Below are 21,789 nucleotides of genomic sequence, written 5' to 3'. Positions count from 1 at the left end.
CTGTCCATGCTTGCTAGGGTATATGAGATTTTCTCTAAATGTTCATTCTAGATTATTTGTCCTCGATCTTGCTCTGGTAAGAAATCAAAGTTATCACCTTTACATTCCCAAGAGAAGAAAGACCATATCAAAAATTAGTATCTAGAGCAAAAAACCTCTTCTTACTGGTAACCTAACATAGACTTCAGTGATAGAATATGGAATAGTGGACAGGATTGTCTAAGATAGTCTTTATTGCTGATGAACATGTTAACTTTTCATTTAATTTAACAAATATACTTAGTGCCTACTATGTGAAAGGCACTGGAGATACCAAGAAAGAAAGGTATGACACAAATCCTTCTTTAAAGATGTTTATAATCTAACCTAATTATAAGAGCTATTACTTTATGAATTTTGCAGGACATGAATTATGATGAAACCTTTCCTTTAGTATAAGACTCTCAAATCTGAAAAAAGGAGAAAGGAACCCACAAGTTAAAAGAATATTTATAGACACAGACTATTTGGGTCCCATTATTTCTGATTTCACTACTTGGTTTTGAATAAGGATACGTATTTCCATTTGCTCTTATCATACTTCAGGAGACATAATTAAAAACTGATGAGCAACTCAGATATTGTACTTAAAGAATGTCCAAAAAAATTTTATTTTCTACAGTATAGATGAATTGGTATGCTGATTTTCTATCAATTAAATAAGAATTTTGCATGAAATCTTAAGCATGGTCTTTGTGGGAGGGTTGTGCTCATGAATTTGATACTGAAAAGACTCATTCTAGTAACTGGCTGTTCTTCAATTTTCCTCCTCTACACCCTCTACCCATCATGACTGTTTCTCATATTTGTCTGCCTGTCTTCATAAGTAATCCATCTATAAAATTCCTTTGAGCTCTCAGGCCTGTTTTTCATGAAAGCTTTTTATCACTTCTCTATTTACATTGTTCAGATATACTTAACTAGACTGTTTTGTCATTTAGAGTAATAACTCATCAATCTGTTAGCGCAACCTTTCTTTATGTTACCTTTCATAATGCTATGAAATGGGCTATTTTGAATCCCTGAAATGTTATAAACCTCCAGATTGCTAATTGCTTTGAATGCTGTGAAAAATAATTACTCCACATTATTTTTGATATTTAATTGGCAATGTAATGTAGTTAACTAAAGAGTTGCAATATACTATTTCAAATTATTAGATGTGCAGAAATAAAAAAGTCAGCTGTAAAACTTTATAAGTAAGAGAATATTTCCTATATTTCATTAGCAATGACTATAGATCTGTTTTTTTTAAGAATATGAGAAAATCCAAATAGTAGGAACTTACATAAAGCTGAAAGCTGTGTGTTTCATGCAGATGTCATATTAGGAGTCTGACATCCATTATTTCTTTGTGGATAATGGACATTGTGTGCCAATTTGGTTTCATGATGCTCTGAAAATCCTGCTTTCTTATCTGACAGGTCTTTATAAGGGTGCATAATGATTCCATTGCTAGAAGGATTAATCTTTATTGCTTCCCTGCATTCAGTTTGCTCTGCATCTGTAGGACATATAACAGAAATGTTGTTCCAGATTGGAGACATCATGGAAGTACATATGCATTTCATCAACTTTATCTTTCCCTCTTAAAGACAATGCCACTTTGTGTTATATCCTAATCTCTGAAAAAATAGCTCTTAAAGTTTATTGCAAGGACTTTCTCTAAACCAGAATATCATCAGGGACAGTTAAAATAAAATTGTTAACTAGCCTACTCTTGTCTCTTATTTTTCTATATTTGGTATTAGCCCCATAGTTTGCTTGAATTCTATAATATATGGTGTGTTTCCAAGAGATTCATTTGAAAACATTCCACCAAGATAAATTAACCTGATTGTGGGAATGTAAATTATTTTCAGAATTTCAGAAATTGAAAAGGGATAAGTGGAAGGAGAAAATGTTGGGCTGGTGTGAAGCGATAGCCCGTAACCCTCACAGAATCCCAAACAGCACAAGGACACCAGAGATCTCAGGGGATCTGGCTGATGCATCACAAAACTCAACCTTGGTGAGTGAAAAATTATATTTTCTGAAAGTGACAGTTATTGTAGATAAAGAAAATGGCTAATTTTCATGTAAAATGTTTTTATTCATTATAAACATTTTGGCTTTTCTCCTTGAGAAAATATTATTTAGATAATATTGGTGAACATTTATTCTAGGAATTTCAGTATCAACAATTAGACAGCTACTAATTATTCTTCACAACTTGCAAAAAATCAAATCTCCCTTTCTCCCCTACTTTAATTTAACAGGCATAAAGAAATCTTAAAATGGAGAAAGTAGTTCCCTTGAATTATGGTCTTAATTTGCATCAACACTCCAAAGGCTATGAGAAAAAAATTAACTATATATTTTGATTTATTTTTCCTCTTTGAATATTTTACTGAAATTTCAAATACCTGTAATTTTTTAAAAATTAGCCTCATTTTTTAATAGAATTTGGTCTGAGGCATCTTTTGTTATTTATCAAATTATCATGTTGTTTCATAGAAAACAAAGGACCAAATAAAAAAAGATTTTTATAATCTTTAGTAGGGGTTCAGTGTGTGTGTGTGTGTGTGTGTGATGAAAGTAACACTAGTTTCAGAGTCAAAGGATCTTGACTTGAATCTGGACTTTGCTACTTTCTACTATATAGTAAAGATGGTATTGAGAGGGCAAAGTTCTTCACTTTTTCCCCCATCAACCATTGTAGAACCTGATGATGTTGGTGGTCACTTCTAGATCTCCATGCCATGTTCCCTTATCTTCTAATATAAGGATCTTTTTCTTTTCTGTTTCTAGTCAGCATTTTCAGTGATTATGAACGATTACCCCTTTAACAGGAAAAATGTTTAAATGTGCTCTCTATGACCTTTGCCTGATATATTCTTCAGCAATCCTATGGAACAGGCATGAATTAGCTTTGGTAAGAGGGAAAAGGAAAGCCCCCTATGAACTCTAAATTTAAATGAACATTCAGGGTAGAATCCAACCATTGTCTCTTTTTCAGGAAAAATATGTAAAAAGGAAAACTTTTGGACTTCTTGTTTTGTTACTCTGTTGAAATGATCAAGGTTTTATTGGTTTTATGCAAACTAGAATCTATTGTAACTTCTGGCTTTATTTTTCTACTTTGGGGAGTATTTAGTGTTTTCTAGTGTTGTATATGAAGTAGTTGTACTCAGTAGAGCATTACTAAAAAAATGTCAAGAACCAACATTAGAACCAGTAACCACAACAGGAGATTAGCCTTTTGATTATTTAATTGTGGAAATGAGACAAAAATTAAAATATGAATATTATTTAAATTTTATCACATCTGTCATAGATAGTGTGAACATGAAGGAGTGTTTGAGAAAATGAAGAATATCAAGAAGAAATTGAAGACTGGAAACTTCTAAAGAACTATTATATATACTCTTTGATATTACTCTAGTGTGAATTCAGCTGAACTATTCTTTAAAAAATTCAGGGTTTAGACTCATTAACAAATTGCTTACTTCTCAGTAAAATGTCTGGGTGGCTTTAAAAAATATATTTATTATTTTATTTTCCACAATTACAAAACAATTTTAATATTTGTTTTTAAATTTTGAGTTCCGAATTCTCTGCCTTCTTTTCTCCTCACTTCACCTTATTGAAAAGACAAAGAATTTGATATTGTAAGTGTAGTCATGCAAAAGCATTTCCATATTAGTCATATTGTAAAAGAAAACAAAGACCAAACCCCCCCCAAAAAAATCCAAATCTCAGGAAAAAATATAAAAGTTTTTTTTTTTTAATATGCTTCAGTCTGTATTTAGAGACCATCAATTCTTTCTTTAGGCATCTTAAGTCCTTTGGACTTGTTTTGGATTATTGTCTTGCTGAAAATAGCTGTCATTGACAGCTGATCATCTTACCATATATAATTTTTTTCTACATAGTTTTTTCCCCTTTTTTTAAAATCTCTTTTGGAATACCACTAGGCATGGTTTGATAGTTCTTTGGGCATAGTTACAAATAGTTCTATAGAATAGTTGAATCAGTTCACAATTCTACCAGCAATGCATCAATGTCTTATTTTTCCCACATTCATTCCATTATTTGTATTTTTTGTCCTTTTTCCTTTTCTGTCCTATTAAGAAATCCAATAGGTATGAGATAGAACCTCAGAATTGTTTTAATTTGCATTTTTCCAATCAATAATGCATTAAAATAGTTTTTTCATATGGCTATAGTTAGCCTTGATTACTTAATCTGAAAACTGTTTATATCTTTTGATCATTTATCAATTGGGAAATAGCCTTTAGTTTTATAAGTTTGATTCAATTCTCTGTTTGAGAAGTGAGACTTTTATCAAAAAAATGTGCTTCAAATTTGTTTCACAGTTACTATTAGTAATTACATTTTTCTCCATTCTATTTACCTTCTCCCTGATGTATTTATTCTACTCTGTCCCTCCTTTCATTATGTCCCGGTTCAACATGGTAAGACTCTGAAGTTTATAAAAATTCATTTCTTCTAAGAAACTTCAATAGATCCTTTGCTTATGACATGGACCATTTCTTTTTTTATAATATATTTGTCAAAGTAGTTAAAGTAATATGGGAAATACTACTCTATAACATATATCATGAAATAAAGTATATGAATGGATGTAGTCCCCACTTCACTAATGAGAAAATACAATTTTGAGAAATCACCTAGATAATAAGTGGAAAGAAGGGATTAGAATTTACATTTCCCATCTAATTTTAAATTATATTCCATAAAGAAGAAAATATAATTTGTAATAAAAATAGTATATTTTCACTCTATCAGCTTAACCTTTGAAATAAATCCATCTTTATAATCATTTTCATACAAGATGAAAGACAATTTTTATATAAGATAGAAAACAAGTTTTGAGTCAAGGAACTAATATTCAGGTCCTAGCACGACTTCTTCCTTTCTCTGTAACTTTGGACAGATTTCTAACTTTTCTGGACTTGAGTTCTCATTGAATTCTGTCATCCATGAAAGAATTGAATTAAGTCTAGTCGCCTTTTTATAAAGTTGTCTACATAGTATTTTACGTAGTTGACAATGATGACCATAGCATTCTTTCATAAAGGGTAATCATCCCTCATTTTTGGCAGTAAAAATAACTTATGAACTCTTCAGAGCCCTGAATTCTAAGAGGAAGTGAATATTACCAATTGAATAGCAAGATAATGGCCTTCTCAAAAAATAATTTTTTTTATAAAAGACTGTTCTTTAGATTAATTCAAAGTGTTTTATGAACCAATTTTTTTGGCAATCTCAGAAAACATTCAGTCATTTAAAAGTGTTTCCAAATGAACAAAATTAGTAACCTCAGGGTCTTGAAAGAATGCATTTACCAAGAATGATTTTCATAACTCTCACCCAGAAAACTGAAAAAAATAAAGAACATTGTGCACTCAACAATTGCTTGCAAAGCAAGGTAACCATTTTAAATTTATTGAAACACAATTGTATTTGTTTGAGATTCTTCCTACTGGCTATGTCTTGGAGTAATTAACTGAATCAAGTCACAGTCCTAGGATTAAATAATAAAAATGGGGAAAAGAGAACAAAAGAGTGAAGAATAAAAAGGCAAATGGCATTGTGGATTGAGGCTTGGAAAAATATATAGAATAGGAAGAAGCTTTTCTAATCCAATCCAATCTAATAAAAATTTATTTTGTTCCCTCTATACTGTGTTAAGGGATGAGGATATATGAATAAAAAGGAAAGTCCTTGTCCCCCAAATAACTTTCAGTCTAAGAGTAGAAACAGTACATGAATGGGGACAGAAAAGAAATGAAGAAAAGGGCCGTCTTGTTCTCTGGGATTAAAACCAATAAGAACAGCAGATACAAAGTGGAGTGAGCTCAGAATTTAGTTTTTGCCCTCTGTGAAAGAAAGCATTGGGAGGAGTTTGGCCTTCTACCCTCCAGACCTCCATTAGGAGAGGAGAGGAGGCTGAAGAAGGTGCTATCAGTAAGAGCTTGAGTTAATCATAACCAATCACTTGCCAAGTCCTATAATTTCTATCTAAATGATTACACAAGCAAAGTAGAGAAGACATCAGGGAAACCTGTTGCTTTTCTGACTTAGGGAATATTTCTCCCAGGAGAAACTCTAATAGTGAACTACAATAAAAGATTTGCAGAGAACTTAGACCAGGAATGTTATTTTAGGATGCATAGTAACCATTTAACAATTACTAACTGTTCAACTAGTCTTTTTATATCACTCTAAGATTTACAAAATATTATCTCATATAATTCCTATAACAATCTGGGAACTGAATAATATTAATATCTCAATTTTACAATTGAGGAAAGTGAAGTAAACAGAGACTAATGACTTGCTAATTATTTATACATGTCTTCCAAAGTTCATATCTTAGCACTGCATGAATGATGTATCTTAAATGTATCTCAATTTTGACACCTTTAAAATGGAGATAATAATAACTGTTATATTCACATCACAGAATTTAAGGGTAAAGTGATATAACATATGAAGAGTTCCTAGAAGATATCAAAGAGTTATATAAAGATCAATTCTTATTACAGCCTTTTGTTGTCATTAATAAAATACTTAGGTCTTATGTTCCATTTCTTGCAGTTTATAAACATTAAATGTGCATTGACTATTGTATAGAGAATGAAGAAATTTTAAATTAAAGTTTTTTTTTTTTCAAAATATATACATGGATAATTTCCAATTCACCCTTACAAAATCTTGTGTTCTAAATTTTTTCTCCTCCTTTCCCTCACCTCTTTCCCCTTCCCTACAGGCAAGTAACCCAATATATGTTAAAGGTGTAATTCTTTTATACAAATGCACAAAGTTTAGTTCCTTCTAATAATGAATGATTCAAAAGAGAGAATCTCTAACTGTTCATTGGTGTGGCTTGGGTTGCCTATTCTCTACACCTGAAAAGTTTCATAAGGTAGACATTGTATCTTTGATATATTTAAGAGAAAAGGAAAAGAGAAAAGACTATAACAGGGTAAAACACAAAGAAAATCGAGGGGCAAAGAGAGTTCAGGAAAAATGGGAAGAGTTCCAAGGGCCTGGATTTCAAATAGGACTATTCTTTTCTCTGTTGCATATTTTTTTTAATTTTTCAAAAAATTTTACTTAATGTGAAAAGTTATGCTAAAGTTACTTCTTCTATATTATCTATTCCTTTGAGAAAAGGACACTCTAAGATAGGTAGATAAACCATTAACACTCTCTGAGCCTTATTTTCTCCCATCTGTAAAATGGAGATGGAAATGCTTTTATTATGTGTTTCAACAGGTTGCAAAGGGATGAGTATGGTCAGTAGAAAAATTTAGAAATCCTCTTAAACATCATTGTTTTACACTGACAGTCTTTGACAAAAAGAAACAATGTACTGAGAATTATTTTTGCTTCTTTTGAAATATTGATGGGAAAAATTTTAATGTTCTATCTTCCAAGCTTAGAGTCAGGCCCTGGGATTGTAGAGCTGGCTCAACTCTTCTCTACAAGCTTTTTTGTTCTCACTATTTCCTCCAAGACCCTTCTACCAAATTCAGGAAGACCTTTCTGAAGATTAAATTTCAAGTTTTGCTTGATCACATACTGGATCATTGAACCTTAACCTCATAAGTCACTTAACCTCTTAGTGGCCCCAAGCAATAATTTTAAATAGTATTAATAGTTATTAAGTAGTTTTTAATGGTTCCATATGAATTTGGCAAGATATCTTCAGGAAAGTACCTCAGGGGTAGGTGGTTGACCTTGTGCTATTTAACATTTTCATCAGTCATTTGGATGATGGCAAAAGTAATATGATCAATTTTAAAGGTAACACAAAGTTGGGGGGTGGGCAGCTAGCACATTGAGTGCTAGTCACTTTGGTTATGGGCACTATATTTTAAGAAAATTGATAAATTGGAGAGTAATCAGACAAGAGCATCTAAGAGATTGAAAGATCTTTAGTCCAAATCCTATAAGTACTGATTGAAGGAACTACATATGTTTAGACATGAGGTTGTGATGGCTTTCTTCAAGTATTTGAAGGACAGTTATATGAAAATATTAGACTTGCTCTGTTTGTCCTGAGATGTCAGAACCAAGAGGTCTGATTAGAAGTCACAGAGAGGTTAATTTAGGATTGCTGTCCCAAAGTAAAATGGGCTACTTCATGGAGGGATGGATTCTCCTCAGGCAGAGACTGAATGAGCAAGTCAGGATATGTTGCAATGAGGAGGCCCTTCATGAATAGAATGAACTAGATGGCCACAGAATTCTTACATATCTCAAATTCAATCATTTTGTGATTTATAAATTACCAAACATTTGGTCATCAGAATCAGTAAAAGGAGGTTCCTTAGTACAAGTTCCCTAAACTGATGAGACAGTTGAATGGATAGAGTGCTAAGCTTGGAATCAGGGAGAACTGAAATCAAAGCTGTCTTTAAGTATTTATTGACTATGAAACCCTTAACCTATTTGCCTGAGTTTCTTCAACTATAAAATGGGGATCATAGTTGAACCTGCTTCTCAGGATTGTTATAAGGATCAAATGAAATAACATTTGTCTGAAATCACTTAGTCTAGTGCCTGGAACATAGTAGGAATTTGTTCCTTTCCCCTTCCCCAGTGAAGTCACAAATCTGAATTGAATAAAAAGATAACATTGTCCTGTGTACATATCACTTCTGTTCAGTAGACTGTAGGCTCCTTGAGGTCAGGAACTATTTCATTTTTTTTTTTTGTCTTTTTGTCTTCAGCCTCTAGTCTATTATTTATAATACTGTAAGTGCATTCCAAAGGTTTGTTAAGTTGAAGTTTCTTTTACCTCTTTGGGATTTGTTCCTACATATGGAAAAAGAGAGATTTGGATTAAATGACATGATGAATCATGTATCTGTACATACATATGCACACATAAAACATAAGGTGCTACTTCAGCTGATTAAAATTTAATTAATAATCCTAAATTGAAGGAATGGTTTTACACTATGAACCAAGGTCTCTGTGTTACCAACACTAGAATAGCAGTCAGAGTTCATCCCCCACTAATGACAGGTAGATTGTCTTGTTGCTGGAAAGGAATGATGCATTATTAAATGAAAATTAAGGAGGTAAATGCTTTAGCCATATAGGAATGAATGGGCTTTCTGGACTACATTCTGCAAAATTAATGAAAACCCCATTAAGAAGATGAGTCTAGGTCTGTATAAAGGAGAATGGATGTGATTTGGTAAAGGGGATTAAGGAGGCTGCCCCATATGTATGAAATGAACTGTAAAAAGTCTCCAACTTGGGAAAAGGAGGTCAACATGTGGGAGATGGTGGTGAGGTTTCCCAGAATGTGACAAAAGGCTTAGTTTGAGCAAGGGAGTAAATGTGTTTTCTTTTTGTTTCAAGGATGTGTTAAATATAATAGCTGATCTATTCATCTTCCACAGATAAAATTTCCTTCTTCTTGGTAGATATTTCATCTAAATAAGCCAAATAAAAAGTGACCATCTACTTTAATTGCAAAGATTTCTAAGATTTGGTCTGTGGCCAAATATATGGGCAAACATTTGAAAAATAAAATGTGTTTCATAAGAATGGCATTATATAATGTTTTCAATATGTGATTGTAAATAATATTCAAAATTCTAAGAGCAATATAATATTTCTTTGCCCTCCAGTCTTTGCATTGATCCAGTCATATTTGTGAGTTCACTATAGAAATGTGATTTTCCATAATTATTATTATCCTAAGTATTAGCAATTTCAATGGTGAAAGAAATCTGAATTTTTACTAAATGGTTATCATTACTGTTAAGATTTCCCCCCTCCAATTAAATAAGGCTTCCTAAATAGACTGATGTGTTTAAATATAAATTCTTTCTGTAAAAAGATAAAATAATTTAAAATATTTCTCTCTAGAGTAAGGGAAATAGAAAACGCTCAGGAAATACAATAGGAGGAATGGCAAACTTCAAATTTTTTATCCTGAGAGAAACAAAATTAATTGCATAGTATAAAGTAGAACATTATCTTTAGGTCTGAATCTTCTTGCTAGTGTCAAAACATGCCTTTTCAGAAGAGCTAATAGACTGAGATCTGCATGTAGTAAGTATCCTTGCACTTAAAGGCATCTAGTCATTGACATCATATTCACAACAATCCATGCTCATAATTTATCATGTCAATCTTATCTTAGCAATCCTCCTGAATTAAGAAATGTCTGGGGACATTGACTAGGTAATCCAATCTAGTTTTATTCATTCCACTTCTTCCCCAGAATGATTTTTGTCTCTGGGTCAAATCAGAATCTCTATAACTGTTATTAATGTTAATTTTACTATTAATAATTAAACTTGTTCTCCATTTAAAGCTTAGAAATATAATTATAACACATTACTATAGCATTTTAAACTTTTCAAAGCTTAAAGCTTTTGAGGGTTCATGGGGTATCAAGGGAGAGTTCTGTTGTATGTGATGTGGGAACTTGTTGAGCCTTATTTTAAGACAGTTCATCTACTTTTGATGTTTACTTTTCATCTAATACTCATTGTGTCCCCAAGAAGCTATAGCATGAGAAGTGGTGCCATTCTAGTAAAATGATTTCTGCAGACAAACTAAAATCTCAGTAAGTTAGAGAGAGGCCTCCCCCAAGCATATGAAGACTCCTCTCAGCATAATGGGCAGATGAGAGAATTTGTTCTATTAGCTATGAAGTTGACTGAAGCTGTGGAGCTCTTAGAGCTTGCTCTGACTTTGAAGATGCCAAGGTTATCCATTGTATTTTTGCCTACTGTCTTCTATCTAGGAACTTTCAGAGTCAAGATTTTAATCTAAGTCTTCTAATTCTACATCTGGAATATCTGTCCCTGATTTCCTACTCCTAATGTTTTATGGTTTACAAATGACTTCTTTTTGTACCTACATGAAGGAAGCAATTCAAGTATTAACACCCTCATGTTACAATGAGAAATTGAGGCCTTAGAAAAATTAAGTGAATTTATTCAGGGTCACATGTATATTGTAAGAGCAAAACTAGGGATTTGAATCCCAGTCTTCTAACTTCAAGTCCAGAGCTCTTTCCCACTACACAAAGCTTTGTAATGAAACATGGCAGTATGCCATTCTCTAATCTTTGTGACATTTTGAAATAGTGCCTGCCTTCAACAAGTATTTCATCCAAAGACTTTTAAAAATTTATTTATTTTTGATACTTACTGCTTTATGAATCATGTTGGAAGAGAAAAATCAGAGCAAAAGGGAAAAACCATGAGAGAGAAAAAAAGAGAAAAGAAGTGAAAATAGCATGTGTTGATTTACATTCAATCTCCAATACTTCTTTTTCTGGATGCAAATGGCATTTTTTTCTCCAAAGTCTATTGGGATTGCCTTGGATCACTAAATCACTGAGAAGAACCAAGTCATTTATGGTTGATCAAATCACATTCTTGCTATTACTGTGTACAGTGTATTCCTGGTCTGTTTATTTTGCTCAGCATCAATTCGTATAAAACTTTCCAGGTCTTTCTAAAATCAGGTTGTTTCTCGTTTTTTTGGTAGAACAATAATATTCCATTATATATACCTCAACTTATTCAGCCATTCCCCAATTGATAGGTGTCTACTCATTTTTTAATCCTTGCTATCACAAAAAGAGCTGCTATAAGCATTTTTACACATGCGGGTTCTTTTCCCTTCTTTATGATTTCCTTGGGCCAAGAATTTTTAAAAACAAAAATTTTTATCGTTAAACCATAGGCCTAAGTTGCATAAACCCAAATAGGAAGCTTTCCTTCCTGTAATGTTTGGGCTAGCTCTCTGGAGGGCCTCAGGATCAATCAGAGTCAGGATCGGTCAAAGTCCTTGATCTTTAGGAGAAGTAAAGGAGGCAGGCAAGCTGCCACGTGGCTCCTCAAAGATGGATCCTGGACTCTGGAGTCTGGAGCCTGTAATCTTCCCTGCTGAGCCTGCTGAGCCTGCTGACGCAGAGAGACTCTGACTCTCTTCCTCAGCCTTCCAAACCTTCCCTCCAATTACCTCACAACACATTCAGCAGGTGCCAATCATGAGGAGAGTCATCACATCACCATATCATCTAAGTATATGTTTATAGAACCATTATCTCACATTGAGTAGGTACTTAGCCTTAAGCACTCTACTGTTCTGAGATTCAAATACACCTTTTCAGAGTTCTAACCCTCTGCAATCCTTCCAGCCCTCTATACCTTCCAAACTTCCCCTTGTTATGATTTTGTGTAGGATTTAGTAATTTTGTCTATCCTTGCTTTACTGTCTAAATATTTGTAAGGCTTTTATTGTTACGCTCTTCTACCCTTTCTAGTAGTATTTGGAGGACAAGACTAATTAATATCAGTAACAGTAGTAAGTATAGACATTCTGATCATCTCAGAGATTAAAATAATTTAGAGAAAGAAGTAGAGTGAATAATACTATGTTATCTCTGAAGAAACTCAGATAGTTGAAGACAACTTTTCTCCAATGATCCCTTGGTTTAGAAGATTAATGAAATAAAAAGAATATTATAGCATGTATTTTCTCTTATACTTCTTAGCCAAGCTGGGAATCATCAATTTCAACCCTTCACATAAGATCACCAGATTTTATCTTCTTACCAGCAGCCTCTGTATCCTAACATCCCCCAGGTCTAATAGCTGTGCTCTTCCATTCTCTATACACGATCTGGTTTGAAGATTAAAAAAAAAAAAAACCCTAAGCATCTTTTTGACTTTGCCCTATATGCTGTTGCTTAGTCCTTAGGGTTTCTGGATCCTTTTTACTTGCCCTGCAGCTGAACTATCTTATAAGGGTTGTGGTCCTTAATTGTAGCATGAACTTTATATGAGAAGATTCATTTCTCTTTTTTTTCTGTTTGTATTCTCAGTATGTAGCACAGCACATGGCACAGAATAAGCACTTAATGAATACTTTTCCATATATTCATTTTTTCACTCTTCATATATCACTTTACTAAGTGATAATTTGATCATTGTATATTTAATTATGTTATTCTTTATATGAGAAAATTGCACAACGTGGCCACCTTCCACCAAAGCAAATGCTAAGGAATGGCTTTGCCATGGTGATGATGATTACTTTGTGTTGTTCCTCTGAGACTTTCTTGTCTCTGTCAGCAGGCATGTTGGGACTCTTGTTCCAGATGAACTCAGTGTTCATGAAATACAACAAAACTAGGCAAACCATGGATGGACTGAATTCAATGATTCAATGACATCCCTTCTTAGATTGAAGCCATTTCTTGATTCAGGAGAATTAGGGAGATAAAGGCCAGGTATAACAAATTATGAGTATAGATTGTCATGAATACAATGTTAATGACTAAATGCCTTCAAAGACAAGGATTTTTACTACATATTAATCTCACCTTACCAGCTTTTCTGAATGTTTATGTTTTGATGCTGGATAGATGATTCAAATCTAAAGATAATGCCCTAGTTTATGCTGTACAATTAATTTAGTTTCTTCCAGAGAAGAGTTTTTTTGGTCCTAATCATATAAATCAGCTGTTAAGTTTTCCATTCCCTTCTGTCTCATTACCATTATTCAGAATAATTCAATTCAGTAAATTCAGTTTAACGCCCAAAATATTTATTATATATTTTCTGTGTGCAGAGCATTTTAAGATGTACCAAGTTTGATTAAGAGTTCCTGCCTTTGTGTTACTTATAGAATAGTGACTGGTTGTTTTTTGTTTTTGTTTTTTTTCAGTTGAAGTAACTTCCTTCTGTAGTCAGAAATAACTCTCACATTCCAGCAACCTATGATGAAAGACAGAAGTTCTAATCTGAGCAAGGACATGTTGTCAAAGTACTCCTGTTAATAGAATAAGCTGATTCTTTTGATGATTCATACATATAATATTAAAATCCATTTTGAAATTCAATGAGAAATTTCCCTCCATCTGCTAACTTAATGACTGTGTAAGATAGGTGTTAGTAAGGGAAATTATTGGTACTCCCCTAAAGTATTAAATATTGAAGAATCAGTAGTTGAAAGTGGTATGATGAAAACCTATGTCAACATGGCAGCTTCTTAAAATGAAACACTATAGGCTTTGATCCTATGATCTGGTTATAGGAGTTCAAAGATAGAAAAGTCTAACATCTACCAAAATATTCATAGTAGTAATTTTGTAGTTGCAGAAAATTGGGGGTAAGTGGCTATTAATTGGACATCATAAATGTAGAGAGCGAATAAGCTAAATAAAATGTGTTGTGTGAATGTAAGGGAATGGTATTATGGGTAAGAAATGATAGACATCATGATATAGTAAATACAGAGCTGATCTTGGGGTTGAGAATACTTTGACTGACTATAAGTCTTACCTCTTTTATATATTGATGGTGTGACCCTGAGTAATTTCCTTAATCTCTTGGTACCTTTGAAACTCTGGGATTCTAAATTGTGGAGCAGTTGCCAAGTTAAATTGATAAATTGAATGAATTCCCTCCACCAGTGAAATGATTAAGGGAAGGAGTTAGAGGGAAAACAAGAATAGGGAAGACGGGGTGGAAGATACAGAGAAAGATAAAGAGTAGGAAAACAGACTGAGACATAGATTGAAAGAGAGACAGAAAGACAGACACACTGGGAGAAGCTAGGAAAAACAGAGATAGAGGGAAGTAATGACTGGTAAATGGTGAAATATACAGAGCCAGAAGAATATACACAATAACTCAAATTAAAGACAATGATAGGTTAAAAAAATGAGAAAAATAGCAAAATAAAGCTGAACTTTGGTTTGATTATTTATTTAAATTATTTAATTTAATTATTTAAATTTATTTAATTTAGCAATTATTTAAATTTTTAAAATTTTTTATTAATCAATTTATTTAAATAAGCAATTATTTTAAAAAGCAGTATTTGTCCCAGACAACATAATGAAATCTGCATTGCTCTCCTCAGCAATCAGGAATCACAGGGACAGAATGCTGCATACACTGTTAAACGTGATCATTTTATTGGTTATTTTTCCTAGCTGTTTTTCACTGACTATTTCAGGCCTTAGAAAAATTTAAATAATTGCTAAATTTTTTCTTTCTACTTATATTTGCTTTTTAGAATTCTTGGATTCCTTCAAAAATCAGCCTCAAATCCCACTTTCTAAAAAAAATGCTATCCCCAGTCCCCCCATCTTTTTGTGCTCTCCCCTCAAAAATCACTTTGTTAATATTTATAATTATGTGTATGTACACATATATACATATAGGTGATATAGATGTAATTATCTTTTACCTACCTAGTTATTTATACATTGTTTTTCCCATTAGAATGTATGCTCCTTGAGGATAACAATTGGGGTGATTTTTTATCTTTTTTGTATCCCCAACACTTAGAACTATGCCCGAACTACTGTAAGCACTTGGTAAATGCTTGATACCTTGCTGGTTGACTTTTACTTTGATTCACGGGATACTTTAAGTATTGGAAGATATACCAAGAAATGGTAATGATGTAAAAACAATTGATTTGACCGAACAGCTTTTTAAAAACATAAGAGGAATACAACTGATAAAAGCTCATATGGAGGGGAGAAAAGAAACAGTTGGTCATGTTACATTAAATAGAATTTACCTGGTTTAACGTTATTTGGGGTAGGAAAGGCAATCTGTGCAAATAAGTTATTTGAAGCTATTAGATATTAAAGGGCAACTGGAATGTCATTTTAGATAGTATCTAAAATTAATTTTAGAATGTACAACAACAGCCCTTTGATCTATATTTGAAATAATTGGTCAACTGATTACCATCGAGGATACCATAATTGCTTGCTGAATTTCTTGAGAAATAAGTTCCTTTATAAATAGACTGCAGAAATCTGGACAAGATTTTAATATGCTTTAACTATTTAGAATGGTACCCATCTTCTAATAATGTAGACCCTTCCACATGACAAGCAAATCCCTGAGGTTAGAAACTGAAAGCCAGCTCTCATTTGGTGAATCGTTAATTATTTTTTCATCAACATAATAATTGCCAAGTGTAATTACCAGGTAAAACAAGCTAGAAGTAGAGCCTTGTGGTTCCACCTGCAGGAAACTGACAAATCATATGATAGGAACTTAGAAAACCCAGTCTCTGTGTGTCAGATGTGTCCTACAGGAATAAATTTAATTTAACATTCCAGTAATTCTTTAAAGATAAAAAATGAAATAGCTTTTATACCTCACAGTTACCACCTTGTCAGCTTCCACAGACATACTGTCAAACCCACAGAATTGTATTTCCCATATTGCTGAGATTTGGCAGACGAAAGGGCTGTGTCTTGTTTTCATGGGCTGAGCAATTACACCCATGGAAATCAAACCAAACAGCATCATGCAGTGGGCATAAAACATTGCTCCTATTTGTTGTTCCCTTCAATGTATAGGAATGAATTTTAAAAATATTATTAAGGCCTACAGCCATGCTTGTTAATTTTTTCTTTGCAATTTCATTTATTTATTTATTTATTTTTATGATCAGGCCCTATTTTCTCTGATTCCTGAACCACTTTTATACAGAGCCATGTTTTCATATACCTAGTCATCAGAAAGGGGACATTTAGTTAGTCTCAAGGCAATGTTTGTGATTACTATTGAATTGCTCTAACATTCTTCTTCTACTACTAATGTACAAATGCCAAGAAACATCTTGGGAGAAAGGAGATTGTATGACAAATAGTGAGATGATGGATAAAATATTTATTATGCAGTGACTATGGACTAAGTACTAGGGATACAAATACAAGAAAGATAGTCCTTGTACATGAGAGAGAGAGAAAGAATGAGAGAGGGAAATAGATATACGTATTCATATATATACACCTATATATGTGATTGATGTGTATATGACATTTATATTATATTTATATATAATTTATATATACATATTATTTGTTTACATTATATTATATATTTATAATATGTAATGTAAATATTTATAACTGTATTTATGCTATATATTATGTATATTGATATAAATAATATTTATATCATATTTTGCATATGTACATATTTTGCACATGTGTGTAGAGTGCTTTGCAAACTTTAATGTATTAAATGTTGTTTAGTGGTTTAAGTCATGTCCAACATTTCTGACCCCATTTGGGGTTTTCTTGGCAAAGATTGCCAAGGGTTGTTTACTATTTCCTTCTCTACCTCATTTTACATTTGAGGAACTGGAACAAGCAGGGTTTAATGACTTGCTCAATCCCTTAGATAGTGCCAGATATCAGATTTGAACTCAGGAAGATGAGTCATTCTAATTCTAAGCCCAGTGCTATATCTACTGTGCCACCTAGCTGCCCAAAACATTGTATAATTGTTAGCTATTATTATCTAGTCCTTGATTTTAAGTTTAAGGTACAATTCCTCATAAATAATGGATTATGTTATTGGTTGTTTAAATGGTTGTTTAAAACGATTTTATGGTTGGGTGGATTATCCGGTTGGGAAGAGCAGAATGAGTCATTAGGATTAACTAGTGTGTTTATTTCAGGACAATAACCATGAAGAGTGACATCACAAAGACTGGCTATGACCTTTCATGGCTCATTCCCTACTGTCTGTCAGTGTTCTGGGCTGGCTAAATACAAGGATATAATCCAACATGTCATTTCTTATAAATATAGCATATTAGAAATGATTACATATAAATCCTGAAGATAAGAATTAGGTGCATTTCAATATGTTTTTTGTACATGGGTACTTAATAAATATTTTAACACTTATAGGTATACATTCAGAGTTTCCTCATGCATTCCCTTCTATTACTTTCCACATCATTGCATTACCATACAAGAATGTTAGGGATAACAGTGAGAAACATTGCCTGGCATATAATAAGCATTTAATACATACTTTTTGGGGTTTTTTTTTAAATTAAAGCTTTTCATTTTCAAAATACGTGCATAGATAATTTCAACATTCATCCTTGGAAAACCTTGTGTTTGAAATTTTTCCCTCCCCCTCCAGACAAGTAATTCAATATATATTATACATGTGCAAATCTTCTATATGTGTTTCCACAATTACCATTCTGCAGAAGAAAAATCAGATCAAAAAGCAAAAAAAAAAAAAAAATAGAAAGAAACAAAGTGCAATGTTTTGGGACTGATTAATAAAAAAGATGCAGGAAGACAAATAGTAGGAAGAAAAACAAATAATGAGATTTTAAGGGAGTAGTGCCAAGAAGGGTTTGTCTGGGTTCCACATGTATAGATGTAGTGAAGAAGTCTCTGAGGACGCTGCCTTCTGTAGGGATGAAGTAGTTCTAAGGTTGATTTGGTTGTCATGGAAACCAAGCCAAGGAATGTTTCTGATTGCCAGGGTACAGGGGACCTTTTAGATGATAGCAATTGGTAATGGTGCCTTGGGATGGGATAGATGTCAGGAGATGGGGCACATACCCACACATACATACATACACATATACAAAGAGGAAGGGAGCATGTGAAAAGTGAAGAAATTCTTTGGTCAGCTAGTAAGAACTAGCTGACAATAAAAGAAAAGGCATTTGGTACTTAGAGGCCTGGTTACCATAGAGATAGGACAAATGAGTGTGAAACCAAAAAACAAGTAAAACTAGATTGTCATTGGGAGAAGCTTAAGGGAGATGATTGAAGAAAGGCTCTACCTCTGTTTTCCTTCCTGTTTATGCTCCAAAGTATAAATGAAACCTCTCTCTTCGTCTGTCTGTCTCCCTCATTTCTCTCCTTCCTTCTCTCTCTCTCTCTCTCTCTCTCTCTTTCTCTCTCACTTTCACTCTCATATCTCTATTAAAGGGGCTGTTAATTACCCCCTTATTGCTAGAAACTCAAAGTACTTCTGAGCAATAGATAACTTATTTCTGCCAATTTTGGACCCTTGGTAGCATATATGCTGAGCTTTGTGTTCCATGATAGAGTGTCAAGTCTTGCATACTTAAGAATTTCAAATTCCTCAACATTGTGGCCTGATAGAGAAGCTCTTACTTGTTAATATGATTTTGTATGTGACTAATTTTTTGTTCAATGCCTTTAATTTACTTTTAAATACATGAGCTATATAGAAGACACTTATAAAATGCGATACCTTGTTAGAGAATTAACATACAATATATGTGTTTAGGGCACCTAGCTTATTTGACTCCAAGTCAAGTCACCCAGCAGTTTTCAGCTAATCTTAGAAGTAGTTTTTAAAGCTCAGATAAAAACCTCAAAACCTCACGTGATGCCATATCTTGGAACTCTGACCCAAGTTGCAAGATGGTGGGAAGCTTTTAGAGCCTAGAAAATAAGGTCACCCCTCACCTTCTGGGTAACCCTTCTCATTGTTTTTAATGAGTCCCATTTCAGGGGCTGATTTAGTGATGATTATCGTATCTCCTATCCAGAAGAACCCTGGAGCTGTAGAACAATGAAAAATGTTAGTATTCTAACAAGAAATAGAATAAAAAATGGAAGAGAAAATGAATCATTCTCTTACACTCAACTTTCATGGAGAGTCATTACAACTGTGTCCATATGGCATGCTTCCCAACAGAGGAAAGAGGAGATTAGGCTAAATTAATCTTGTATCCTATGAGAGCTCCAAACTCCTTTGGGCAAGGTCTGTAGTTCCTAAGCTGCGATAGGAACAAAATAGCCTTGGCACCAAAAGGCAACTTAATGAGCCAGTTGTAAAGCTTGACTCCAAAGGTGACACTTGGTAACCAAAGCATAGCATTGGAGAATAACTGTTGTCTCAATGATAATTGGCCTAGAGCTTAAAAGTTTACAAAGAAATCTCCATTCTGAATCAGACTTCATTATTGCAGGTATTATGATTCCCATTTTACAGATGAGGATACTGAGGTTGTATATGAGAACTGAGATTTGAACTCTGTTATTCTATCAATATATAATATTGTCCCATGTCACAAAACCTCATCTAATAGTAGGTTCAGATAAAAAGTGTAAGACTTGCAGTATTACTATTAATACAGAATTATAGTTAGGTTTTATAGAACTGATTCTTGGCCCTAACAAATATTATCTTTGGAATTTTATCTCTCTAAGCCTCAATATTCTTAGCAGTAAATTAAATATAATGATTAAACTGTCTCAAAGGATTGTTGTATCATCAAGAAAATAACTCCTAAAAACTTTAGAACTCTTGCTCGTTGCATGTTGCATCACAGCTTCAGAGGATTGATGACAAAATGTTCTTCCCACCTCTTGGTTGATAAGTTGTAATCTATCTGTGTGGAATAACATATAGACTTTCAAAAGTATCAATTATGCTCATTTGTTTTATTTAATTTCATTTTCACAAGAAAAGTTTTGTTTTTGGAGGGGGAATTTCTAAGAAGGAATAGAATTTTTTTTTAAAGCAGCATCAATAAGTTCACTAAAAGAAGGGAGGGGGAATATTATTGTAGGAAGGAAAATTCTCTGTAAATCACAGGACAGTGTGTCTATGATTTGTAAACTGATGGTTGACACTGGAAGTATTCTTATAAAGTATGTTTTAGCCTTTCAAGGTGTTAAAATCCTTGTGAGTTAATGGTGTTTTGCTGTTGTTGTTCACATTTGGGGTTATCTTGGCAAAGATATGTAGTAGTTTGCCATTTCCTTCCCCAACTCATTTTACAAATGAGGAAACTGAGACAAACAAGATTAAGTGATTTTCTCAGGGTTACACAGCTACTAAATATCTGAAACTGATTTGAATGCAGGTGTTCCTTATTCCAAGCTCAGCCCTCCATTCATTCATTCTATTACCTAACTGCTTATTAAATACCATTTCTGAACTTATATAATTATTAGACCAATTTTTTTTGTTTTTCCCCCACAATAGTATTTTATTTTTCCAAACACATGCAAAAGACAGTTCTCTTTCTTTTTTTTATTATACTTTTTTATTTAGAAAACATATACATGGGTAATTTTTCAACACTAACCCTTGCAAAACCTTCTGTTCCAGATTTTTCCTCTACCTCCTTCCCTAGATGGCAGATAGTCCAATATATGTTAAAATATATATTAAATCCAATATATGTATACATATCCATACAGTTATCTTGAAAATCGGCTCTAAAAAGCAAAAGATAGTTTTCAACATTTATCTTTGCAAAAATGTTCCAAATTTTTCTCCCTCACTCCCCCTCCCCAAGACAGCATGCAATCCAATAAAGGTTACATATGTGCAATACTTTTAAACATATATCCACATTTATCATGTTATGTAAGAAAAAAAAACTGATCAAAAGGGAAAAGAATATAAGAAAGAAAACAAAAAACAACAAGCAAACAATAACAATAAAAGTGAAAATACTACGCTGTGATCCACATTCAGTCTCTATAGTTCTCTCTCTGGGAATGTGGATGGGCTCTTTCCATCACAAGTATATTAGAATTGCCTTGAATTATCTCATTGTTGAAAAGAGCCAAGTCCATCACAATTGATCATCACATAATCTTGTAATTACTATATATAATTTTCCATTGGTTCTGCTCACTCCACTTAGCACCACATCCTGTAAGTCTTTCCAGGCATTTCTGAAATCATCCTGCTTATCATTTCTTTTAAAACAATATTATTCCATTATATTCATATACTATAACTTATTCAGCCATGCCCCAACTGATGGGTATCCACTCACTGTTTAGTTCCTTGCCACTATGAAAAGATCTGCTCCATATACTTTTGCACATGTGGATGCTTTTCCCTCTTTAGGATCTCCTTGGGATACAGACCTAGTAGAGATACTGCTGGATCAAAAGGTATG

At 33.1% G+C, this 21,789-nt stretch overlaps 1 protein-coding gene across 3 annotated transcripts in view; it reads left to right on the top strand.

The window, feature by feature from the left end:
- Positions 1-21,789, top strand: part of MARCHF1 (membrane associated ring-CH-type finger 1) — a 1,059,500-nt gene that overhangs the window by 641,754 nt on the left and 395,957 nt on the right. For all 3 annotated transcript variants that reach the window (XM_051967077.1, XM_051967076.1, XM_051967075.1), the window contains one exon: positions 1,902-2,050. In XM_051967077.1, coding sequence (XP_051823037.1) covers positions 1,940-2,050 — 111 coding nt within the window. In that variant the 5' untranslated portion in view covers positions 1,902-1,939. The remainder of the gene's footprint in view (positions 1-1,901; positions 2,051-21,789) is intronic.

The sequence above is a fragment of the Antechinus flavipes genome, chromosome 6 (assembly GCF_016432865.1).
Source record: "Antechinus flavipes isolate AdamAnt ecotype Samford, QLD, Australia chromosome 6, AdamAnt_v2, whole genome shotgun sequence".
In the NCBI taxonomy this organism is placed as follows: Eukaryota; Metazoa; Chordata; class Mammalia; order Dasyuromorphia; family Dasyuridae; genus Antechinus; species Antechinus flavipes.
This window is presented reverse-complemented; position numbering and strand designations above follow the sequence as displayed.